The sequence below is a fragment of the Elgaria multicarinata genome, chromosome 3, assembly GCF_023053635.1.
Source record: "Elgaria multicarinata webbii isolate HBS135686 ecotype San Diego chromosome 3, rElgMul1.1.pri, whole genome shotgun sequence".
Taxonomy (NCBI): domain Eukaryota; kingdom Metazoa; phylum Chordata; class Lepidosauria; order Squamata; family Anguidae; genus Elgaria; species Elgaria multicarinata.
Window position 1 is genome coordinate 159675665 of NC_086173.1, and position 22466 is coordinate 159698130.

At 47.5% G+C, this 22466-nt stretch overlaps 3 protein-coding genes across 4 annotated transcripts in view; 1 reads left to right on the top strand and 2 right to left on the bottom strand.

The window, feature by feature from the left end:
- LOC134395661 (uncharacterized) overlaps positions 1-22466 on the bottom strand; it is a 141646-nt gene that overhangs the window by 54725 nt on the left and 64455 nt on the right. The gene's annotated exons all lie outside the window — the stretch shown is intronic.
- Positions 1065-11612, bottom strand: LOC134396184 (zinc finger protein 397-like). 2 transcript variants are annotated; one of them, XM_063122589.1, is made up of 4 exons: positions 11529-11612; positions 9102-10112; positions 6342-6468; positions 1065-3968 (listed from the first exon to the last, which is right to left on the bottom strand). In XM_063122589.1, the coding sequence occupies exons 2-4, from the start codon at positions 9870-9872 to the stop codon at positions 2953-2955; spliced, it is 1914 nt and encodes a 637-aa protein (XP_062978659.1). In that variant the 5' UTR covers positions 9873-10112; positions 11529-11612; the 3' UTR covers positions 1065-2952. The 2 variants fall into 2 exon arrangements, with proteins under 2 accessions (XP_062978659.1, XP_062978658.1); XM_063122588.1 differs by having other exon boundaries at positions 1065-3971.
- LOC134396972 (zinc finger protein 271-like) overlaps positions 21361-22466 on the top strand; it is a 29216-nt gene continuing 28110 nt past the window's right edge. The window contains exons 1-2 of the mRNA XM_063123587.1: positions 21361-21365; positions 21454-21790. Coding sequence (XP_062979657.1) covers positions 21361-21365; positions 21454-21790 — 342 coding nt within the window. The remainder of the gene's footprint in view (positions 21366-21453; positions 21791-22466) is intronic.

Here is a 22466-nt window from a genome sequence, read left to right on the forward strand (position 1 = left end):
CTCTGATAACCTCTCGTTTGGATTACTGCAATGCGTTATACGTGGGGCTGCCTTTGAAAACGGTCCGGAAACTTCAACTGGTGCAAAACAGGGCAGCAAGGTTATTAACAGGGACTGGCCGGCGAGATCACATTACGCCAGTCCTTTTACAACTTCATTGGCTGCCAGTCCAGGTCCGGGCCCGATTCAAAGTGCTGGTATTGACATTTAAAGCCCTAAACGGTTTGGGGCCAGGTTATCTGAAGGAACGCCTCCTCCCATATGTACCTACCCGGACCTTAAGATCATCTACAGGGGGCCTTCTCCATGAGCCCCTGCCAAAGGAAGTGAGGCAGGTGGCTACTAGGAGGAGGTCTTTCTCCGCTGTGGCACCCCGGTTGTGGAACGAGCTCCCCAGAGAGGTCCGCTTGGCGCCTACACTGTACTGCTTTCGTCGCCAGCTGAAGACCTTTTTATTCACTCAGTATTTTAACACTTAATTTTAACTTAAATTTAAATTTTACTGTTTTAACTCTGTATTTTAATCCTATATCAACTTTGCTGTGTGGTTTTATCCTGGTTGCGCTTTTTATACTGTATTTCGTAATTGTGTTTTAAACTGTTGGGTGTTTTACTGTGGTTTTAATTTTTGTGAACCGCCCAGAGAGCTTCGGCTATTGGGCGGTATAGAAATGTAATAAATAAATAAATAAATAAATAAATTCCATTGTCGTACTGCTCTAACAGTCAGGAAGTTTTTCCTGATGTCCAGCTGGAATCTGGCTCCCTTTAACTTAAGGCCGTTATTCCGTGTCCTGCACTCTGGGAGGATCAAGAAGAGACCCTGGCCCTCCTCTGTGTGACAACCTTTTAAGTCTTTGAAGAGTGCTCTCATGTCTCCCCTCCATCTTCTCTTCTCCAGGCTAAACATGCCCAGTTCTTTCAGTCTCTCTTCATAGGGCTTTGTTTCCAGACCCCTGATCATCCTGGTTGCCCTCCTCTGAACACGCTCCAGCTTGTCTGCGTCCTTCTTGAATTGTGGAGCCCAGAACTAGACGCAATACTCTAGATGAGGCCTAACCAGGGTCGAATAGAGAGGAACCAGGACCTCCCGTGATTTGGAAGCTATACTTCTATTAATTCAGCCCAAACTAGCATTGGCCTTTCTTGCAGCCAAATACTTGTGTGTGTGTGTGAGTATGAGAGAGAGAGAGAGAGAGAGAGAGAGAGAGAGAGAGAGAGAGAGAGAGAGAGTGAGAGAGAGAAAAGCAGCCCTCCCCAACCTGGGACCCTTGAGGTGTGATCTTCAACTCCCATCATCCCCAGCCAGGATGATGGGAGTTGTGGACACTCCAGAGAATTGGAGTGTTCTATCTTGCCTAACCAATGGATGGTTGCTCTAGCATCTGTATCTGAAGCTACTATGGATCTTAGGTTACGTCTTATTCAGCAAAAAAAAAATTGTTTCGGGTCTATTGGACTCCATAACACCTTTTCAATAAGGGTTTGTCTAACTTGCATAATTGTTGGAGATGTAATGCATCTAATGCTTCTTTAACTCGTATGTTTTGGCAATGCCCAGTAGTTGCCCTCTTTTGGGAGGAGGTGATAATAAGGATGAAAACAATCTATAATATGGAAGAATCTCCTCCTAAATTACCTACCAGTTTCCTGGAAGTTAACACATGGTCAGCGAAGACGGCTCTTCAGAGCCCTTATGACAGCCAAAAGACTGACATTATCACATTGGAAGGACAAATTCACACCTCCCATAATGCAATGGATCGAGGACCTAATAACATTATCAACTTTTGAACGAGTGTTATATAGGCGCAACTTGCAATATTTGGATATTTAGTCTGCTTTTCTTGAAACCTTTGTATAACTCTCTCCCTTTTTGCTTTTTAACGGCTCATACAACGGAAATGATGATAATTCTATATACACAATGTATGGGGTTCCCCCCCCCCATTTTCACGATGTATTTTCTGTTTTGTTTGTTGATATTCACAATAAAAAATTTAAAAAATTAAAATGAAATAAAAGGTTGGGGAAGGATGCTTTAATGTACTGTACCAATTTGAAGTTATTATGACTCTACGTCCACACACCTCTTGCTGCTTGTTACATCACAGTATCACTCAGGGTTCACATTTCTGCTGTATTCTTTCAAAGTCTCCCTTATATGAATCTCCTGTGTACAGAAGAGGTTGATTGTAGTGGCCAGTTTAGTGGAATGAGGTTCGAGAATCCCAAGGTGCCTCTAATAACAGGCTCAAGTTACAGGAAGTCAGATTCCGGCTGGACATCAGGAAAAACGTCCTGACTATTAGAGCAGTACGACAATGGAACCAGTTACCTGGGGAGGTGGTGGGCTCTCCCACACTAGAGGCCTTCAAGAGGCAGCTGGACAACCATCTGTCAGGGATGCTTTAGGGTGGATTCCTGCATTGAGCAGGGGGTTGGACTTGATGGCCTTATAGGCCCCTTCCAACACTACTATTCTATGATTCTCTGCTCCATGTAGGTGTGGGGGATAAGTGAGGGAATACTACCCTATTTCTTCGATTCTAAGACACACTTTTTTCCCCATATAAACATCTCTAAAAATGGGGTGCGTCTTAGAATTGTGGGTGTGTCTTAGGGTTTTTTTTTTCCTGTTGGTGGTACTGAAATTAGTGTGCGTCTTACAATCGAAGAAATACAGTATTTTTGAATGCACTTCCGCACTAACGGGGAAGAAAGCACACATCTCCCTACAAGTAGAAAACTAGCACTTCAAAGAGAAATGTTCCAGTCCAGCTCATTCTTTACTGAGCTACTTTTCATCTTGCAGGGTTTCTTTGGATTCCCCCCCTCCCCTTTAAACTCAAATGGGGTTCCTATTTGCAGCACAAAATGGCCCGCTCCATCCTATCATTCTCCACCTCGTTCCCACGCAAGTGGAGATTTCCGGATCTTCGCCCAGCTAGATCATTGTTCATACGATTTTTCTCTGGTGTGGATTCTCTTATGCCTAATGAGGATGAAGCTCATGCTGAAGCATTTGCCGCACTCCAAGCACTGATACGGCTTCTCCCCCGTGTGGTTCCTGTTATGCTTAATAAGGAGCGAACTGCAGCTGAAGCCTTTCCCGCACTCCTTGCATTTGTACGGCTTCTCCCCCGTGTGGGTTCTCTTGTGATCGGTCAGGTTGGAGAGCCGCGTGAAAGTCTTCCCGCAGTCCCCGCATTTGTGAGGCTTCTCTTCGACATGGATTCTCTTGTGCGCATTGAAGTTGGACCTGCCGCTGAAGCATTTCTCGCACTGGAGGCATTTGTAGGGCTTCTCTCCCGTGTGGGTTCTCTGGTGATCGGTGAGGCTGGTGTGACGGCTGTAGCACTTCCCGCAGTCCGGGCATTTGTACGGCTTCTCTCCTGTGTGGATTCTTGTGTGCATATTGAAACTCGATCGGTCGCAGAAGCCCTTTTCGCATTCCGGGCATTTGTACGGCTTCTCACCTGTGTGGATTCTCTCATGTTCCACAAGGTGTGCTCGTCGCCGGAAGCTTTTCCTGCATTCCAGACACATATAGGGTTTCTCCCCCGTGTGGATTCTTTTGTGTGTTATAAGGTGGGACTGCTGACCAAAGTGTCTCCCGCAATCTAAACATTTGTATTTTTTCTCAACCGGTTGGGACCTGTTGTGCGCAGCGAGGTCAGATCTCTCTACAAAGCTTTCTTCCTGTTCAACTGGGACAGTATCTCCACATGCCTTAGAAATTCCATGTGGCATGACAATTCCCTGGAGATCTTCATAGGTTCCCTGAGAATCAATGAATATTCTCCCTTTCTTTTCTAGCTGTTTGCCCAGCCAGCTCTCTGAGGCCTCCTCCTGATCAGGGCTGAGAGAAACATCCTCTTTGGATCTTCTTGACGACATCTCTTCTGGATCCAGTTCCCTGGAGTTTTCTGACCGACTTCGCTCATTCCAACATACCATCTCATCACCTTCTGAAAAAAAAAGAGCCATGCTGAATCAGATCAATGGCCTATTGAGTCCAACATTCAATTTCCACAGCAGCCAACTAGATGACTCTAGGAAACGCATAAACAGGACATGAGAGAATTGCCCTCTCGCCTGGTTGTTCCCCAACGACAGGGTGACGTATCTATAGGTCCCCTATAAGGCTCTAGTCCAGCTGGCAGAACTTGCAATGGCTGATGGGATACCAGTGGGAGGACTGAGGGGGGGGAAGAGGGCGGGGGATGTGTCAATCAAACACACCGTTGACTTTTAAACCTCATGAATTTTAAACCTAATGAATTTTAAGATGCTATGATTGTTATTTTAATATTGTATTTAATATTGTCTTTTAACTAGTTTTATGTATTATATTGTATTTAATGTTGTTCCCCACCTTGATCCAGAGGGAGAGGCGGATAATAATAATAATAATAATAATAATAATAATAATAATAATAATAGCAGCAGCAGCAGCAGCAGCATTTACATCCCGCCTTTTTTCCTACAAGGAACCCAAGGTGGCATACATAATCCTCCTCAAAACTGTTTCCACATTCCTGATACATTAAAAGAACAACAAAATGGTTTGATTGATTTCATTTATATCCCGCCTTTTTTCCTCCAAGGAATTCAAGACGGCGTACATAATCCTCCTCTCCCATTTCTATCCTCACAACAACAACCCTGTGAGGTGGGTTGGGCTGAGAGTCTGTGACTGGCCCAAAGTCACCCAGTGGGCTTCCATGGCCGAGTGGGGACTAGAACCCAGATCTCCCAGTCCAACACTTTAGCCACTACGCCACACTGGCTTTTATTAATAGTCAACTCAATGCTAGCCTTAATCCACTCCACGGTTGATTATAATCACCTCGTGTGGGGAGTACCCCCTTGATAATCAACTGTGGAGTTGACTATTAACCCACCATTGACTACAGCGTTGTCTGAATGCAGCCACGGTCTCTTTCCATATTCCAACTGGCAGTAATTCCAGCCACCATCCCATTCTGGCCTCTGATGTCAGCCATTCCTCCACGCATTCTTCTGTCACAATCTGGCCATCTGTCAGGGATGCTTTAAGGTAGATTCCTGCAATGAGTAGAGGCCTTGTGGGCCCCTTCCAACTCTACTATTCTATGATTCTAAGTATGCTGCTCTGTTCCTGGAGGTAGTATATAGCATAGCCATCATGACTGGTAGCCATTGATGGCCTTATCCTCCATGAATTGGTCTAATGCCCTTTAAAGCCCTAGAGGGGCCCAGTAGAACGTTTTTAGGACGTTTTAAGGATGTTTTAATCAAGTTTTTATGTTTTATATTTGCTGTTGTTCCCCGCCTCGATCCAAGTGGAGAGGAGGGTAAGAAATAAATTATTATTATGAATTATTATTTTAAATTATTATTATTATTATGAAGTGAGGCAGGTGGCTACTAGGAGCAGGGCCTTCTCCGCTGTGGCACCCCGGTTGTGGAATGAGCTCCCCAGAGAGGTCCGCCTGGCGCCTACACTGTACTCTTTTCGTCGCCAGCTGAAGACCTTTTTATTCTCTCAGTATTTTAACACTTAATTTTAACTTAAATTTAAATTTTACTGTTCTAACTCTGTATTTTAATCTTATATCAATTTTGCTGCTTGGTTTTTATCCTGGTTGTGCTTTTTATATTGTATTTTGTCATTGTGCTTTTAACCTGTTGGTTGTTTTATTATGGTTTTAATTTTTGTGAACCGCCCAGAGAGCTTCGGCTATTGGGCGGTATAAAAATGTAATTGTTGTTTATTCGTTCAGTCGTTTCCGACTCTTCGTGACTTCATGGACCAGCCCACGCCAGAGCTTTCTGTCGGCCGTCGCCACCCCTAGCTCCCCCAAGGTCAAGTCTGTCACCTCCAGAATATCATCCATCCATTTTGCCCTCGGTCGGCCCCTCTTCCTTTCACCTTCCACTTTCCCTAGCATCAGCCTCTTCTCCAGGGTGTCCTGTCTTCTCATTATGTGGCCAAAGTACTTCAGTTTTGCCTTTAATACCATTCCCTCAAGTGAGCAGTCTGGCTTTATTTCCTGGAGTATGGACTGGTTTGATCTTCTTGCAGTCCAAGGCGCTCTCAGCATTTTCCTCCAACACCACAGTTCAAAAGCATCTATCTTCCTTCGCTCAGCTTTCCTTATGGTCCAGCTCTCGCAGCCATAGGTTACTACGGGGAATACCATTGCTTTAACTATGCGGACCTTTGTTGTCAGTGTGGTGTCTCTGCTCTTAACTATTTTATCAAGATTTGTCATTGCTCTGCTATAAATAAATAAATAAATAAATAAATTATTATTATTATTATTATTATTAGCTGACACGGGTCAAACCCTTACCTGACGAGGTGGCCTCCAGTCCACCTTCCTGCTTGATCTGCCCAAACAGCGGCCTCGGCCAGGTATCCAACGGAGCTGGCCCCTCTTCGGGGAAATTAACAACCATCTCTTTCAATGCCACCAGCGTCTGAGAATGCAACAAGGTATTCATGAAACAAACAAGAAACAAAATGTGTTTTATTTTATTCATTTGCTTTTATATGCCGCTCCACATCTACACAGCTTCTGGAGTGCTGAACAAGAAAAGATACGAAAATAACATAAAAGAATGATAAAACTTCATGTCAAAAACTATTTTTTTGAAAAAACAAACAAACCCCGAATTCCAATAAAAATTGTGGCTGGTCTGTCAGGGAAGGCTCCCTAAAATAAAGTTGTCTTCAGGAGGTGCCGGAAGCAGCACAGTGTTGGCGCCTGCCTGATCTCCAGCGGCAGGGAGTTCCATAGAAAGGGGGCCACCACACTGAAGGCTCTTCTCTGGGTGGGGCTCAGCCTCCAGCCTCTCATGGCCTGACTCCATTTGGAGAGGCAACTCCCCTAAAAGAAATTGCCAGCACAGTTTTGTGGCAGAATACTTTACTGTGGACGCCTATTAGCCAACTTTTCTAAAGATTGTCATCATCCGAAACGTTGGGCTAGCTGTGAAGTTTTAAAAACGTTTTTAAAGACTTTTTTAACAAGAAAAAACCGCCCAGAGAGCTTCGGCTGGGGGGCGGTATATAAATGTAATAAAATAAATAAATAAATAAAATAAATAAATAAGAAAAATAATAATAATAAAAAATCTTCTCATCAGCACCAGAGCCAGGCCGTTGCTAGACGAGGACTTAGCCCGGTGTGAGGCCCGGGCTCCCTGCTGTGCGTGCAGACGACGCACAGGGGATCCCGGGGTCAGGCCGGCCTAAATCCTCCCTTGACCCGGGATAACCGGATCCGCTTATGGCCCAGCTGCGGATACTGGGCTACTTTAGCTACTTCCGTGGCTTTTCCCGGCTGCTCGCTTACACGCGAGTAGCCAGGAGAAGCCGCGCACTGGGCACAGCACTCTATAGGAGCGCTGTGCCAATCGGGCTGGGGGGGGAAATCACCGGGGGGGGGGGGGAGATGGGGGCCAGGGGAAAGAGCGGACCCGGCAGGAGAGATGGGGGGGGAAGAGCGGAGCCAGGGTGGGGAGATCACGGATGGGGGGGGGCGCGGAGGGGGCATCGGACATGGCAGGCGGGTGATCGGGTGGGCATGGCGAGTGGGCTGGCGAGCGGGCAGGCGGGGCATCAGACATGGCAGACCGGGGGGGGGAGAAGAATGGGGCCAGGGCAAGGAGATCAGGGACGGGCTAGCGAGCGGGGGGCGGACATGGTGAGCGGGGGGAGGACGGGCGAGCGAGCGGGCGGGGGGGCATCAGACATTGTGTGGGGGAAATCAGGGGCAGGGGGAGCGGGGAACCCTTTATTTTTTTTTAAAAAAAACTTTTTTTAAACCCCTTACCTTTCCGTTGGTGCGCTCCTACGCACATGGCCCTTTAATTAAAAAAAAATGGAGGACGCGACGGGGCTTTCCCTTTCCCCGTCACATGTAACGTGTAGAAAAGGGAGACGGCCTGCGCTAGCTGTAGCGCGGCCTCGCCCCGACTCCCCACCGGATTATCACGTAGGTCTAGCAAGGCCCCCAGCCTCTCCTCCTTTTTGCACTGACTCCAGTTGGGCAATAGGTGCACGTGGAACCAACAGGAGCAGGCCCTCGGATGACCTCAGGGTTGATAAGGGAGAAGGCGCTCTCTCAGGTATCCTGGTCTCACGTTGTTTAGGGCTTTGTACACAAGTACAAGAACCTTCAACCTGGCCCGGTAGCGAATAGGCAGCCAGTGCAGCTCCCTCAGCAGAGGAGTTACATGCTGGAAAGGGGCAGCTCCAGACAACAGTCGAGCTGCAGCATTCTGCACTAGCTCCAGCTTCTGGAACAGCCTTAAGGACAGCCCCATATACAGGGCATTGCAGTAATCCAGTCGTGAGGTTACTAGTACCTGTACCATTGTGGCCAAGCAAGCTATCCCTGTCCAGGAGAGGCTGTAGCTGGAGAACCAGCCAAAGCCAGTGTTTCTAGGAGTAGCCCCAGGCTACAAACCTGACCTTTCAAAGGGAATGCAACCGCTGGGAAATCAATTGGCAGTTTCATAAATAAATCCAGCAGCAAATTGCGACCAAGTGCTAAAAAGGTTGTCTTTAGCTTGAGAACAATCTAATTTTGATGTTTTTAGCACTCCATAGTGCAGGATATTTTGCAGATTAGCAGGGTATAAATTGAATTATAATTCAATTTATTATTATTATTTTAATAATAATAATAATAATAAAAAAAAAATATGCAATCCATAATAATAAAAATATGCAATCCCCCACTAAATTCAGTGGCATAGGGGCTGCTCCGGGGGGTGGGGGCGGTGTGGTCCACCTGTGACCCACACGTGGTCCACCCTGCTTTAAAGCCCTAAGTGTTCAATCCTATGCATGTTTAGACAGAAAAAAGTCTGGAATTTGTTTGTATCCACTCCCCTTAAAAGGCTATGTTTAACCCTTCCCCTTTTCATGCTAGCTTTCTATGTGCAGGGAGTTACTGTTTTTTTTAAAGTATGCAAATATGACACCCCTGACTTGCATCCTGAAGTGGTACAGTCCAGGAAGAGCTTTGCCACTCCATTCTGGCCCTGGGATCGGTCCAACGCTCCATATCAGAACGGACTCACCCAGTCCCAACTAGGCTCACTTGCTGTTTTCCCTGCTGCTGTTCCTCTCGCAGCCTCAGCAGGAAGTCCTCCGCCAGAGCTACCGCTCGTGAGCAGGTCTCCGGCCCTCCTCCCCTGACCCAGCTCTGCATTTCCGTGGGGAGGACAGCCACAAACTGCTCCAGGACCACCAGCTCCAGGATCTGTTCCTTGGTGTGCGTCTCTGGCTTCAACCACCCACAGCCGAGCTCCCAGAGTCTGCTGAAGACGACTCGGGGCCCTCCGGCTTCCTGGTAACAGAACCGCCGGAACCGCTGGCGTTGCGTGTCAGAACCAGCAGCCGCCCCGTCCGGCTCCTCTTCCTTCACTTCGCCACCGTTCCCTTTGTCACATGGCAACAGGCCGCCGTCAAGTGGTTGGGATTCTGTACAGAGGCCTGGTGGGAACTGGGCCACCCTCTGTTCTCTGGGACGCTGGCTGGGCTCAGCCACGCTTCCAAAGTGCGGCAGGACCCCACCGACTGTGGGCCTGGACTGTAGTAGCCAAGAACTGCCCCCCTCCGAAAGAGGAGACTCCAACGCTTTCACAAACCCCTGAAATTTAGCCTCCCAGCCCTCCTGGAGCCCTTCGTTCGACTCCTGCTTAACCTGCTGAGGTGCAGCTCTTTCCCAGAATTCCATAGTTTTCCAGGCCTGGATGTCACGAGGGCCTTGTCTTGCTGCTGCCTCTGGCTCAGGGCCTGTTTCTCCGAGAGCCTCCATGACCTTCCACTGGAAACCCAGAGCTGTCACGTCTCCCCCGTCCGCCGCCATTTCCCCTCTTTGTGTTGAAAGTAAAATAGCTTTCTAGATCTGATTTATGGTTTCAGGCCTGAACAAACAGTAGGTGTTCAAAAAACTTTACATTTCAAAAAGGCCTCCCGCCTCGGTACTAGCAGTTCTTTCCACAGAATTAATCGCTCGCTCTTCGAGACGACACGAAGCCTCCACAGAAGCAGCTGGTTGCAAAACGGAGATTCATGAGAGAGAAAGAGAGCGTTGCCACAACTTTTCCTTAAAAAGAAAAGAGACACCGTTAGCCCCAAATCAGAAGGTGGCTACCAGAGCCAAGCTAGTCCAAAGAGGCCGTCCAGGAAGCCACAAAGGGCATCAGAATTCAAGTAGTCATGGCTTCTTGGTCTAGGGCAGGGGTCTGGAACTTGTTTTGGGGTGGGGTAAACCAAAGGGTATGGCCACACCCTAAGTGTTATTGGACTACAACTCCTATCAGCCCCAGCCAGCATGTGAGAAGGCACAAAGAGGGGGAAGCCATCTTGATAAAGAGTGCAGGATAAATCATCCACACCGTGCATCAGTTGGGGTAGCTTTGGCTGCCCGTCGCTTTCTCCCACGTTGGCTGTGGCTGATGGGAGTTGTAGTCCTGCAATGTCTGGGGGAGCAAAAGGTTGGGAAAAGGCCGAGCTCAGACTGAGGAGACCCAGGTTCAAATGAAGCCGACCGGGTGCGCTCCTTCGGCCTATCACCCTCTCTTTGCCTAGCCTACCTCGCAGGGCTGCTTTGAGGATAAAAGGGGGATTGAGAATAGGCTGTGCCATCTCCATGGACGAAAGGCGGGAGATATAAATGTAGTGGATGGATGGATGAATGAACATTGATGGTGCTATATAAATAAATAATTAATAATAATAATAATAATAATAATAATAATGAATGGGAAAAAATTCAAGTTTAGAAAAGAAAACGGCTCCCAGAGCACAGGAAAACAAGGCAGGACAAGCAGAAGGAAGCAAAGGTGAAAGAGGGAAAAGGGGGTGTTTACTCAGAAGCAAGCCTTGCTGACTTCCACTGGGCTTGCTCCCGGGTAAGTGTGGTTTAGGGTCACAGCCCTAGCATGAGAAACCCGGTGGCAACCAAAGGTCTGATTCAGTACAAGGCAGCTCGGAGCATCACCATTTGCAAGTTTAGACAGAAATCAAGTACTACAACTCCCAGCATTGGGAGTTGTAGGACTCCCCCCCACCCCCGGTCTACTCATGCATAGGATGGTTCCCTTGCTCTATTCCAACCCTTAACGCGGTTCCTCGGCTTAGCGTCAGGCGGCGCGTGTGAACGAGTCCACACGTGTCCCCCGGCCAGGTCTGCGAAGTGGGGAGGGAAGATACACAATAAGAAAGGAAACCGGTTCTGCCATCTAAGATGCGACTGTCTCCGAGGGAGCTGGAGGCATCTTTACCCTTTTCAGCCTTGAGCCTTCCCTGATCGCTTGAGAGAGGGGGACGTGGAAATGAAAAAGCAGGGAGACGCGCAGCCATTGCGGGATTCGGAGTGGAAGAGATCTGCGCTTGCTAGCCTTCACCTCCGGCTCCTTTTGGGAGCTGGCGACCCTCTCTTCTTCCCCACCCACCCAATCTTGGTTTTTCTGGGGGTGGGGGTCCTCCTCCTCCTCCCCAAGAGCTTCTTTCCACTCACCGGATTCCCACTCCGGAGGGCCCGATCCTTCCCCCCCCCCCCCTCGATCTGCGTGGGAAATTCAACGCCACTTTCCCAGGGAAGGCGGAGCAGGAAGTGACTCGCTGTTTATCCATCGCCATCTCTCTCTCTCTCTCTCCTTGATCCGCTCATCACTTCCTAATGGCAGTCTGTCTAGGAATCCGGAGTCACTCCGCAGCGCCCCTCCTCCAGTGCATCTAAACAGGCCTTTCGCCACTTATGGTGCCCTTCAGACGGGATGGGCTACCATTCCCGTTGGGGATGATGATGATGGGAGTTGTAATCCAACCCGTCTGGAGGACGCCGGCTTGGAGAAAGCTGATCAAAATGCAGCCCCTGCGTCTTCAGTGTTTGTGACCTCCAAGCAAGAGCCTCAGATTTCCTCTTGGCTGTCCCAGTCTAGTTTTATTTTGTATGGCTAAATAGATCAGGATTGGGGGCGGGGTGAGATTTGAATTCAAAAGCCTCAGCCTCTTGCTGGCGAGACATGAATGTGCCTCTGAGCATGTGCAAAGCCTCAGACTCTTGCTGGAGAGACATGAATGTGCCTCTGAGCATGTGCAAAGCCTCAGCCTCTTGCTGGAAAGAAATGAATGTGCCTCTGAGCATGTGCAAAGCCTCAGCCTCTTGCTGGAGAGACACGAAGGTGCCTCTGAGCATGTGCAAAGGGCCCTCCCTTTTAACAGGAGGATTTCCTTTCATTTTTGTATCACTGCAGTCGTTTCCAAACAGAATCGTGGGTTGCATGGAGGGAGGGAGGGTGCGGTTGCACTCCTGTCCTGTCCTTGTGGGTTTCCCATTTGGGCAGTTGGTTGGCCGCCGTGTGAACAGGATCCTGGCCTAGATGGACCCTTGGTCTCTGACCCAGCAGGGCTCTAATTGCATCCCTAAAAAATCTGAAGATCTATTTTCTGCCCAGTCCTGCCATATGTCACCCAGTGGTTAGAAATAAAATGGCCTGCTTGATAACTTCTTGAGCCACATTGAAATAACCAGGCAGTAGCCATGTGAAGCCTATTGCAGCAAAAATAACGAACGTTGTGATCCTATGCATAGGGTGACCATATGGAAAGGAGGACAGGGCTCCTGCAGCTTTAACTGTTGTATGGAAAAGGGAATTTCAGCAGGTGTCCTTTGTATGCATGCAGCACCTGGTGAAATTCCCTCCTCATCCCAACAGTTAAAGCTGCAGGAGCTATACTAGAGTAACCAGATACAAAAGAGGGCAGGGCTCCTGCAGCTTTAACTGTTGTATGGAAAAGGGAATTTCAGCAGGTGTCCTTTGTATGCATGCAGCACCTGGTGAAATTCCCTCCTCATCCCAACAGTTAAAGCTGCAGGAGCTATACTAGAGTAACCAGATACAAAAGAGGGCAGGGCTCCTGCAGCTTTAACTGTTGTATGGAAAAGGGAATTTCAGCAGATGTCCTTTGTATGCATGCAGCACCTGGTGAAATTCCCTCATCCCAACAGTTAAAGCTGCAGGAGCTATACTAGAGTGACCAGATACAAAAGAGGGCAGGGCTCCTGTATCTTTAACAGTTGTATTGAAAAGGAAATTTCAGCAGGTGTCATTTGTATATATAGGGAACCTGGTGAAATTTCCTCTTCATCACAACAGTTAAAGCTGCAGGTGCCTTGTTGTCTTTTAAATCTGGTCACTCTAGTACAGCTCCTGCAGCTTTAACTGTTGTGATGAAGAGGGAATTTCACCAGGTTCCCCATATATACAAAGGACACCTGCTGAAATTCCCTTTTCTATGCAACTGTTAAAAATACAGGAGCCCTGTCCTCCTTTTCATATGGTCACCCTAAGCAGGTGCCATTGTTAAGCATGCAGCAGCTGGTGAAATCCCCTCTTCATCACCACAGTAAAAGCTGCAGGAGCCCTGCCCTCTTTTGTCTGTGGTCACTAGGGCAGCTTTAACTGTTGTAATGAATAGGGATTTTCACCAGCGGCTGCATGCGTAATGGTCATAGGCAGGACATTTCTTTCAGAGAGCACGTTAATTTTTATAGTCAACCCTTGGCAATCAAGCACTTTGCATCAGTGTAGGCATGGGTGGGCACCCGCTGAGGAGCCAAACCGCAGCAGGGACCCACTGACTAGCGCCCCCTGGAGTTGCTCCTCCTCTTCCCCCTGGCAACCTGCTTGTTCACCCGCCTCTTGCTCTGGCCCAGACAACGGTGGCAGTGAGAAGGAGGCGCAGGAAACGCCGCGGCCTCCTTGCTCTATGGCTACCTGCCTGCCAAGCCAGCAAGTGGGAGCACTGAGGAGGAAGAGGAGGAGGAAGAGAACCGCCCTTGTGAACCGCCCAGAGAGCTTCGGCTATTGGGCGGTATAAAAATGTAATAAATAAATAAATAAATAAATAAATAAATAAATAAGAGCAAAGGCAATGAAAAGGTAGGCTCCCTGAGGGAGGGCCCATTGTCGAGAGTGGCTTGGAGTTAAAACATAAGAACATAAAAAGAGCCCTGCTGGATCAGACCAAGGGTCCATCTAGTCCAGCACTCTGTTCACACAGCGGCCAATGAACTATCAACCAGGGACCCACAAGCAGGACATGGTACAACAGCACCCTCCTACCCATGTTCCCCAGCAACTGGTGCACACAGGCTTACTGATTCAGATACTGGAGGGAGCACATAGCCATCAGGGCTAGCAGCCATTGATAGCCTTCAGGAATTTATCCAACCCCCTTTTAAAGCCATCCAAATTGACTTTGATCATCCCTTTCGACAGCCGTGTGAAGTATTTCTGTTGTGGACTGCACAACCGCCATTTGTCTTCCCACTTCAAACCTGTTTCTACATTCCTGTAACATTAAAAGAACAACAAAATGGTTTGATCGATTTCATTTATATCCCGCCTTTTTTCCTCCAAGGAATGCAAGGCAGCATTCATAATCCTCCTCTCCATTTCTATCCTCACAACAACAACCCTGTGAAGTAGATTGGGGTGAGAATCTGTGACTGGCCCAAAGTCACCCAGTGAGCTTCGATGGCTGAGTGGCGACTACAACCCAGATCTCCTGACTTCCAGTCCAACACTCTAGCCACTACAACACATTGGCTCTCCACTGGTTTGCCGATGCCAACTGTGATGGAAAAAAGAAATACTCTGAGCATGTGCAGTTTTGCATTTTAAATGGTGGAGGCTGGAGTTCCCAATGTCAGTGAGGCAATAAATCTGCTCTGGGATTCACTCAGAACCATTCAGAACTTTAATGGAGCTTTGAGCTACCCAAGGTGCAGAAACACCTGATTCTGACTAAAACCCAGAGTGGATTCGCTGCCCCACTGACATCGGAGCCCCAGACTGCACTGATTTTAAACTCATTTAAATAATCGCACCACCACTACAGAACTATCCGCTCTGATCTGGCCAGCTCTGCTCCTCTTCCAGTTCCTGTTCCTCATCTGTCAGCTCCTCCTGCAAATTTCTCTGCGTTTCCTTCGGTCTCTGCGGATGAACTGTCTACAATACTGCGCTCTTCGAAGCCTTCCACTTGTTCTCGTGATCCGATTCCTTCTCGCATCTTTATTAATCTTATTCCTGCTATCCTCCCTTCCTTGCTACATATTATTAATCTTTCTCTGTCCTCTGGTTCATTTCCTTCTGCTTTTAAACATGCTACAGTCTCTCCCATTCTCAAGAAACCTACTCTTGATAGGCTATCTCTGTCTAACTACCGACCTGTCTCTTTGTTGCCGTTTGTTTCAAAGATCCTGGAGCGTGCGGTCTACTCTCGCTGTCTTGACTTTCTCTCTAGTAACTCTGCTTTGGATCCATTTCAATCTGGATTCCGTCCTCTGCATTCCACCGAAACAGCCCTTACTAAGATCACCAATGATCTCCTTACTGCCAAGTCTAAAGGCCATTATTCCGTTCTTATTCTCCTTGATCTAACTGCAGCCTTTGACACGGTTGATCATGATCTTCTCTTAGATTCCCTTCATGACCTTGGATTTTGTGGCTCTGTCTATAACTGGTTTGCCTCCTATCTAGCGGGTCGCTCTTTCAGCGTGTTGACTAATGGCAGCTCGTCTTCCTCCTTTCCCCTTTCAGTAGGGGTTCCGCAAGGCTCGGTGCTTGGCCCGTTGTTGTTTTCCTTATACATGTTGCCCTTGGGCAAGCTTATTCAATCTCATGGTCTCCAATATCATCTGTACGCCGATGATACACAACTATATCTGTCATCTCCGGAACTTTCTCCTGATGTTCACGATCGTATCTCGGCATGTCTTTCAGATATCTCAGCTTGGCTGCTTCATCGTCGCTTGAAGCTTAACATGGCAAAGACTGAATTGCTTGTTTTTCCTCCTAAACCTTCTCCTCATCTCTCATTCTCTCTTACTGTCAATGATGTTACGCTTACTCCGGTCAAGGAAGCTCGTAGCCTTGGCTTTATCTTCGACTCCTCGCTCTCCTTTATTCCTCATATTGAGGCAGTAGCTAAATCTTGTCGATTTTTCCTGTATAATATTGCCAGGATTCGATCATTTTTGTCTGTCTCTTCTGCCAAGACGCTTGTTCATGCACTGGTTATTTCACGGTTGGACTACTGCAACCTTCTTCTCTCTGGCCTTCCTTCTTCTCACATCAGCCCGTTGGTTTCTGTTCACCACTCTGCCGCAAAGATCATCTTCTTAGCACGCCGCTCCGACCATGTTACTCCGCTTCTGAAATCTCTTCATTGGCTTCCAATTCACTTCAGAATCCAATATAAACTTCTCCTGTTAACCTTCAAAGCTTTTCACGGTCTAGCTCCTTCCTATCTCTCCTCTCTCATCTCACACTATTGCCCCGCTCATGCTCTTCGCTCCTCTGATGCCATGTTTCTCGCCTGCCCAAGGGCCTCTACTTCCCTTGCTCGGCTTCGTCCATTTTCGTCTGCTGCCCCTTACGCCTGGAACGCTCTTCCAGAACATTTGAGAACTACAAGTTCAACCACAGCTTTTAAAGCTCAACTAAAAACTTTTCTTTTTCCTAAAGCTTTTAAAACTTGATGTTGTGCAGACTTCTACTGTTACTTTCTACTGTTAGTTTTTCCCTACCCTGTGCCTGCTTACCCTTCCCTGTACCTGTTGGCATTCTCTTCCCCTCCTTATTGTTTTACTATGATTTTATTAGATTGTAAGCCTATGCGGCAGAGTCTTGCTATTTACTGTTTTACTCTGTACAGCACCATGTACATTGATGGTGCTATATAAATAAATAATAATAATAATAATAATAATAATAATAATAATAATAATAATAAAATAGAATTTGCTTCTGCACCTGCTGCATTCTGGTGGTCTTTTGGCTATCCCTCTCCTCCGCAGTCCTACACGAAAACCCACTCTTGGTTACCCCGCGCTTTCTCCATTTCAGCATTATAATTTAGGGTGGGTGGGTGTTTCAGTCTTTCCAGCACTGGCCGTGAACTTCAGGTTGTTATCAGGGTTACCAAGGAGACAAAAGTAGCCAGACTCACAGGTTTGCTTACAGGGAGACTACATGTATTGGCGTATTTCAGCACATTCAAGCATATCCCAATGAAAGTGGACCAGATTGCGAAAACTTCCTGCGCAAAAGTCCCTTCGGCAAAAGCTGGACACAAGAACAATTATAGCGTGACTGAACATGGCATTGCTGCCAAGTTAAGCTTAAGTGATTAATTGCATGTTGTTAATACCAAAGCAGCTCTTCTCATAAGAATCTATAGCTTAAGTCTAGTTTGTTGTGATAAACAAGGCACTAGTTGGCATTTCTTTGGCACACATCAGGATCCCTTTCACCCAGGTGCACTTACTAATTGGATGGCAAGACTGGAATGTCAGCTCATTAGAGCCTCCGGATACGGTACCAGGCTGCACAGATAAGACATCTGGTGTTTTCATGAGATCCCCGTAACTGTGCTTTTGACACACCTTTCCCGTAACACAAAGGAATGTTACTGATGGGTACAGAAGGCAGTAACAGTTTGCTAGCTTAGAAGCAGAAGCAGCCATTTACCCAGAAGCCTTTGCGGGCAGCCACGGTTTGCATTTATTTGTATTATATTTATATAATACAAATTTATATGTATTATATTTTATTTAGTGTTATTCCCCACCTCGATCTAGAGGGAGAGGCAGGTAATAAATACATTATTATTATTATTATTATTATTATTATTATTATTATTATTATTTATTTTATTGCTGTGTTTTTATGCAAGATGTCACCTTGGATGATTTTAAGCGTTTGTGTTTTATGTATTGAATTGTTTTCAATTTTTATTGTGAACCGCCCAGAGAGCTCCGGCTATTGGGCGGTATAGAAATGTAATAAATAAATAAATAAATAAATTGTGAGGGCTTCTGGCCCTAAAAGGCGGTATACATAAATATTAGTTTTCATGCATGTGCATTTACCAACATGTGCACTAGAGAACAGATGCATCAATTCCCTGCGCAAAGATTTAATTGCTAGAGACCTGGAGGGCGGTTTATTTTTTATTTATTTATTACACTTATATGGCTTCTGGGCGGTTTACAGAAATTCTAAAATTGAGATAAAAACAAGTATACAAAATTTAAAATTCTAAAACACAAAACATACACACATAAAGCATTAAAAACCGTTAAAAAACTAAACATGTGGGTGATTAAGAGATGTCCAATGCCTTGACCTGCTGTAGTTTAATTAGTAGGCCTGAATAAATGCCTGTTTGCCCTTTTCCAAGATGGCCACACCACCACCCACCTCTGCCTTCCCACCCTTTCCCAAGATGGCCATGCTTCATAGGTCTCCCCTGATTAAAATGCCTCCCGCCCTCTTCCAAGATGGCCGCACAGCCGCATTAACTCCCTCATAGTTGCCCTCCTTCAACATGGCGGCGCGGCATTGCATCGCCCTCTTCCAACATGTCCACGCGGCATCGCAGGGCCAGTCGTTTTCGCAGAAACGCCTGCCCTCTCCCAAAATGGCCGCACTGCCTCTATTGCCAGTACCTCCAGTTTGCTCCTGGGTGTGAGAGCTACACAGAGGAAATCGGAGAGAGGCGATACAGAGGGGACAGCAGAAGCGAGCATCGCAGCCAAGGCAAAGCAGAAATGGAATCACGGTGTGGGTAAGCTTGGAGAGTTTAAAGAGCCTTTTCACACGTTACGTTTTTCACGTGTGTGCCTAGATGTTGTACGTGTGCACGCGTGTGTTACACAGGTATGCTCAGCTTGGAAACGTGATTACATGTACAGGGACTCTGGGTGGAAAACCGAAGTTAACTGCTGGACTTTTGGTGGAAAACCCAGCTTTCTGGCTTTGAATGTGTGAATGGATCCAAGGTGTTTGTGGGTATGAGTGTGTGAGGGAGAGAGAGAGAGCATGAAACATGTCTAACACTGAGTCAGAGGAAGGGAAAAGTAGAGTAGGTTGTACAAACATGCTCAATGTCATAACTAGATTTGGTTTCATTATTATTCTATTTGCATAACGGCATCATCATTTTATACACCTCTGTCATGTCTCCCCTTGGTCACTTTTTTTCTATGACCAAAAGCCCCAAACGTAGGGTGACCATATGAAAAGGAGGACAGGGCTCCTGTATCTTTAACAGTTGTATTGAAAAAGGAATTTCAGCAAGTGTCATTTGTATATATGGAGAACCTGGTGGAATTTCCTCTTCATCACACCAGTTAAAGCTGCAGGAGCTATACGAGAGTGACCAGATTTAAAAGAGGGCAGGGCACCTGCAGCTTTAACTGTTGTGATGAAGAGGGAATTTCACCAGGTTCTCCATATATACAAATGACACCTGCTGAAATTCCTTTTTCTATGCAACTGTTAAAGATACAGGAGCCCAGTCCTCCTTTTCATAGGGTCACCTTACCCAAACGTTTTCACTTTTCGGAAAGGAACCTGGGCAATCATTACCAGTCAGAGGCAACCAAATGGGGCCAGATGGACCCAAAGGGAATTCAGGGCTGGGCTGTGGGGCAGATGTCCAGGGCCCCACTCAGTAGAATGAGCAGGAGGGCCCCCAAGCACAGCAGAGCTGGCTTCCCACATTTTGAAGCCAGTGAAGTAATGCACACAATTATCTAAAGAGCCCGCCCCGCAAGACCGTTGCGTTCAGAGTCTAAAAATATTTAACTACCGGATGGACCAATGGTCTAAGTGAATGATGAGGCATTCTGTGTGCTAATAGCAAAAGCCATCGTCTAAGTGCTGATGATTATGTAGCCAAAACGGCACCATTAAGAGGAGAGATATAAGATCATAAGAAGAGCCATGCTGGATCAGACCAAGGGTCCAGCACTCTGTTCACACAGGGGCCAACCAGTCATCGGCCAGGGATGAACAAGCAGGACACAGTGCAACAGCACCCTCCCACCCATGTTCCCCAGCAACTGGTGCACACAGGCTTACTGCCTCGAATACTGGAGATAGCACACAACCATCAGGGCTAGTAGCCATTGAGAGCCTTTGCCTCCAGGAATTTATCCAACCCCCTTTTAAAGCTATCCAAATTGGTGGCCATCACTACATCTTGTGGTAGTGCAGAAGTCCAGAAAAGTCTTGAGTGGAAAAATCCCTAAGAGGTGGAAGAAAAACCTAAACAGCCCAATAAAGACTGATGGTTGGGGGGATGGGGACAGGAATGGAATGGAATGGAATTCCCTGGAAGGGCCTTGCTGGCTAGGGTGACCCTATATAAAGGAGGACAGGGCTCCTGTATCTTTAACAGTTGTATAGAAAAGGGAATTTCAGCAGGTGTCATTTGTATGCATACAGCACCTGGCAAAATTCCCTCTTTATCACAACAGTTAGAGCTGCAGGAGCTTTGCCCTCTTTTGTATCTCGTCACTCTAGTATAGCTCCTACAGCTTTAACTGTTGTGACGAAGAGGGAATTTCGCCAGGTGCTGCAGGCATGCAAATGACACCTGCTGAAATTTCCCTTTCTCAACAACTGTTAAAGATACAAGAGCCCTGCCCTCCTTTCCATATGGTCACCCTATGGCTGGCTGACTCGCAGGTTGGCTACAACCCTGAACAAGAACATTCCACATGGCAATGTTTTGTTGCAGGATCCCGCTTTTCGGGTTTGAGTTCTGACCTCTTGTTTCTGTCTCTTTCCGCAGGAAGAAACGTGTGGTTGGAGTCGAGCAAAACCGCCAACAGCTGTAACAACTTTATGTGTTGCCAGAGCCCCATCATGTCTTGAAGGTCATTGGTGACATATCTGTATCGCTCCAGTATTATAGCCCTGATATACTGATGTGAAATTGAGGTAGGAAAGCAAGAATGTTAAGAGTGAGCGAACCCTTCTGGACCCACGCAACTTCCCTTTTGTGTTGAGGTAACTGCCAACACATAGGCACACAAAGAGCAACTGGTTGGACTTTTAACCAAGCTAGAATTACCTCGCGTGAGAGGAAATGGCGGCCAAACAGGGAGCAGAATTCCTGCCCGCCGGCCTTCACTTCCAAGCTTCCTGTCCTCCGGCCTTCGCATTCGGACAGGGAGTCAAAATAGAGGAAGAGGAGGTGAAGGAGGGAACTGACCCGGAGCTGGGGTTCGAGAGGGCAGGAGAAATGCCCTCTGTCGCCCAGGGGGAGCTGAAAGGGGAACGCCCGAAATGGTCCACGCAACGCGTGAAACAGGAACCAGGTGAGGAATTGCTGTCCCGGCGCTGGGAATCCCAATGGCAGGCCTACCTGAAGACACTGCAGCCCCTTCAGGCCGGGTGGGGAAGCCAACAGCCACCTGAGAGCAGGCCATTGGTTGATGCTAAGGCTTTCTCGGCCTCCGCTGACGTGGCTGCTACCACCGACCAATGGAGTGAAGGAGAAAGGGTGACAAGATTCTGGCCCGGAGATCATGGAGTGGCTCAGGGGAGCAATCACCGGCCAGATGCCACGGGAAAGAGACCCGACAGGCTCCCGAATGACCTGGGGAGCAACGACGGGGCCCTCAGCTCAGACGCGCCGCGCCGGCAGTTCCGGCACTTCAGCTTCAAGGAGGCCTCGGGACCGCGGGCGGCGTACAGGAGGCTCCGGGAACTTTGCCGCCAGTGGCTGAAGCCTGAAACGCACACCAAGGAGCGGATCCTGGAGCTGGTGATCTTAGAGCAGTTCCTGGCCATCCTACCCCAGGAGATGCAAATTTGGGTGAAGGAGCGTGAATCCGAAAGCTGTTTCCACGCGGTGACGCTGGCGGAGGGTTTTCTCTTGAAGCAGCAAGAGGCCGAGAGGCGGGAAGAGCAGGTGAGAACTTATCCACAAGTTTGTTTCTATCGGCTGCGGCCTGAATCAGGATGATGGCGTGTAAAACACACAGCATCAACTCATGTATCAATGCCAGGATGTTTAGCAACTTTTCCTGCATTGAGCAGCGGGTTGGACTCGAAGGCCTTATAGGCCCCTTCCAACTCTACTGTTCTATGATTCTATGAACGGTCCCTGTAATTAATACCTCGCAGCTTAAACGTAGTTATCACTACGTTTCTTGCATTTCATTCCCATCTGACCTCACGACTAACATATTTTCGTTTTCTTTTCTCTACACTTGTGTATATCTCTGCCAGTTCAGGTTGACATTCTTTGCACTGTGGCCATGTTCACATGGAACAGTAAGCCAGGGTTGTGGAGAATCCCGCCGTACCGTGGAGAACAAGCATTGGGCTACTGCACACAGCCTGTTTACTCTCACTTGGCTCCTTCCACCACCAGGAGCAGCTTAACTAACCAGAAACTTAGTGTGTCATCTGAACCTAGGATCCTGGCTTGTTTCTCCATAGTTTAACTATACTCTGTGTGAAGAAGTCCTTCTTTTTATTTGTCCTGAATCTCCCAACAATCAGTTTCATGAGATGACCCCATGGGGTTCTAGACTTATGTGTGTGTGTGTGTGTGTGTGTGAAGTCTCCCTATCCCCTTTCTC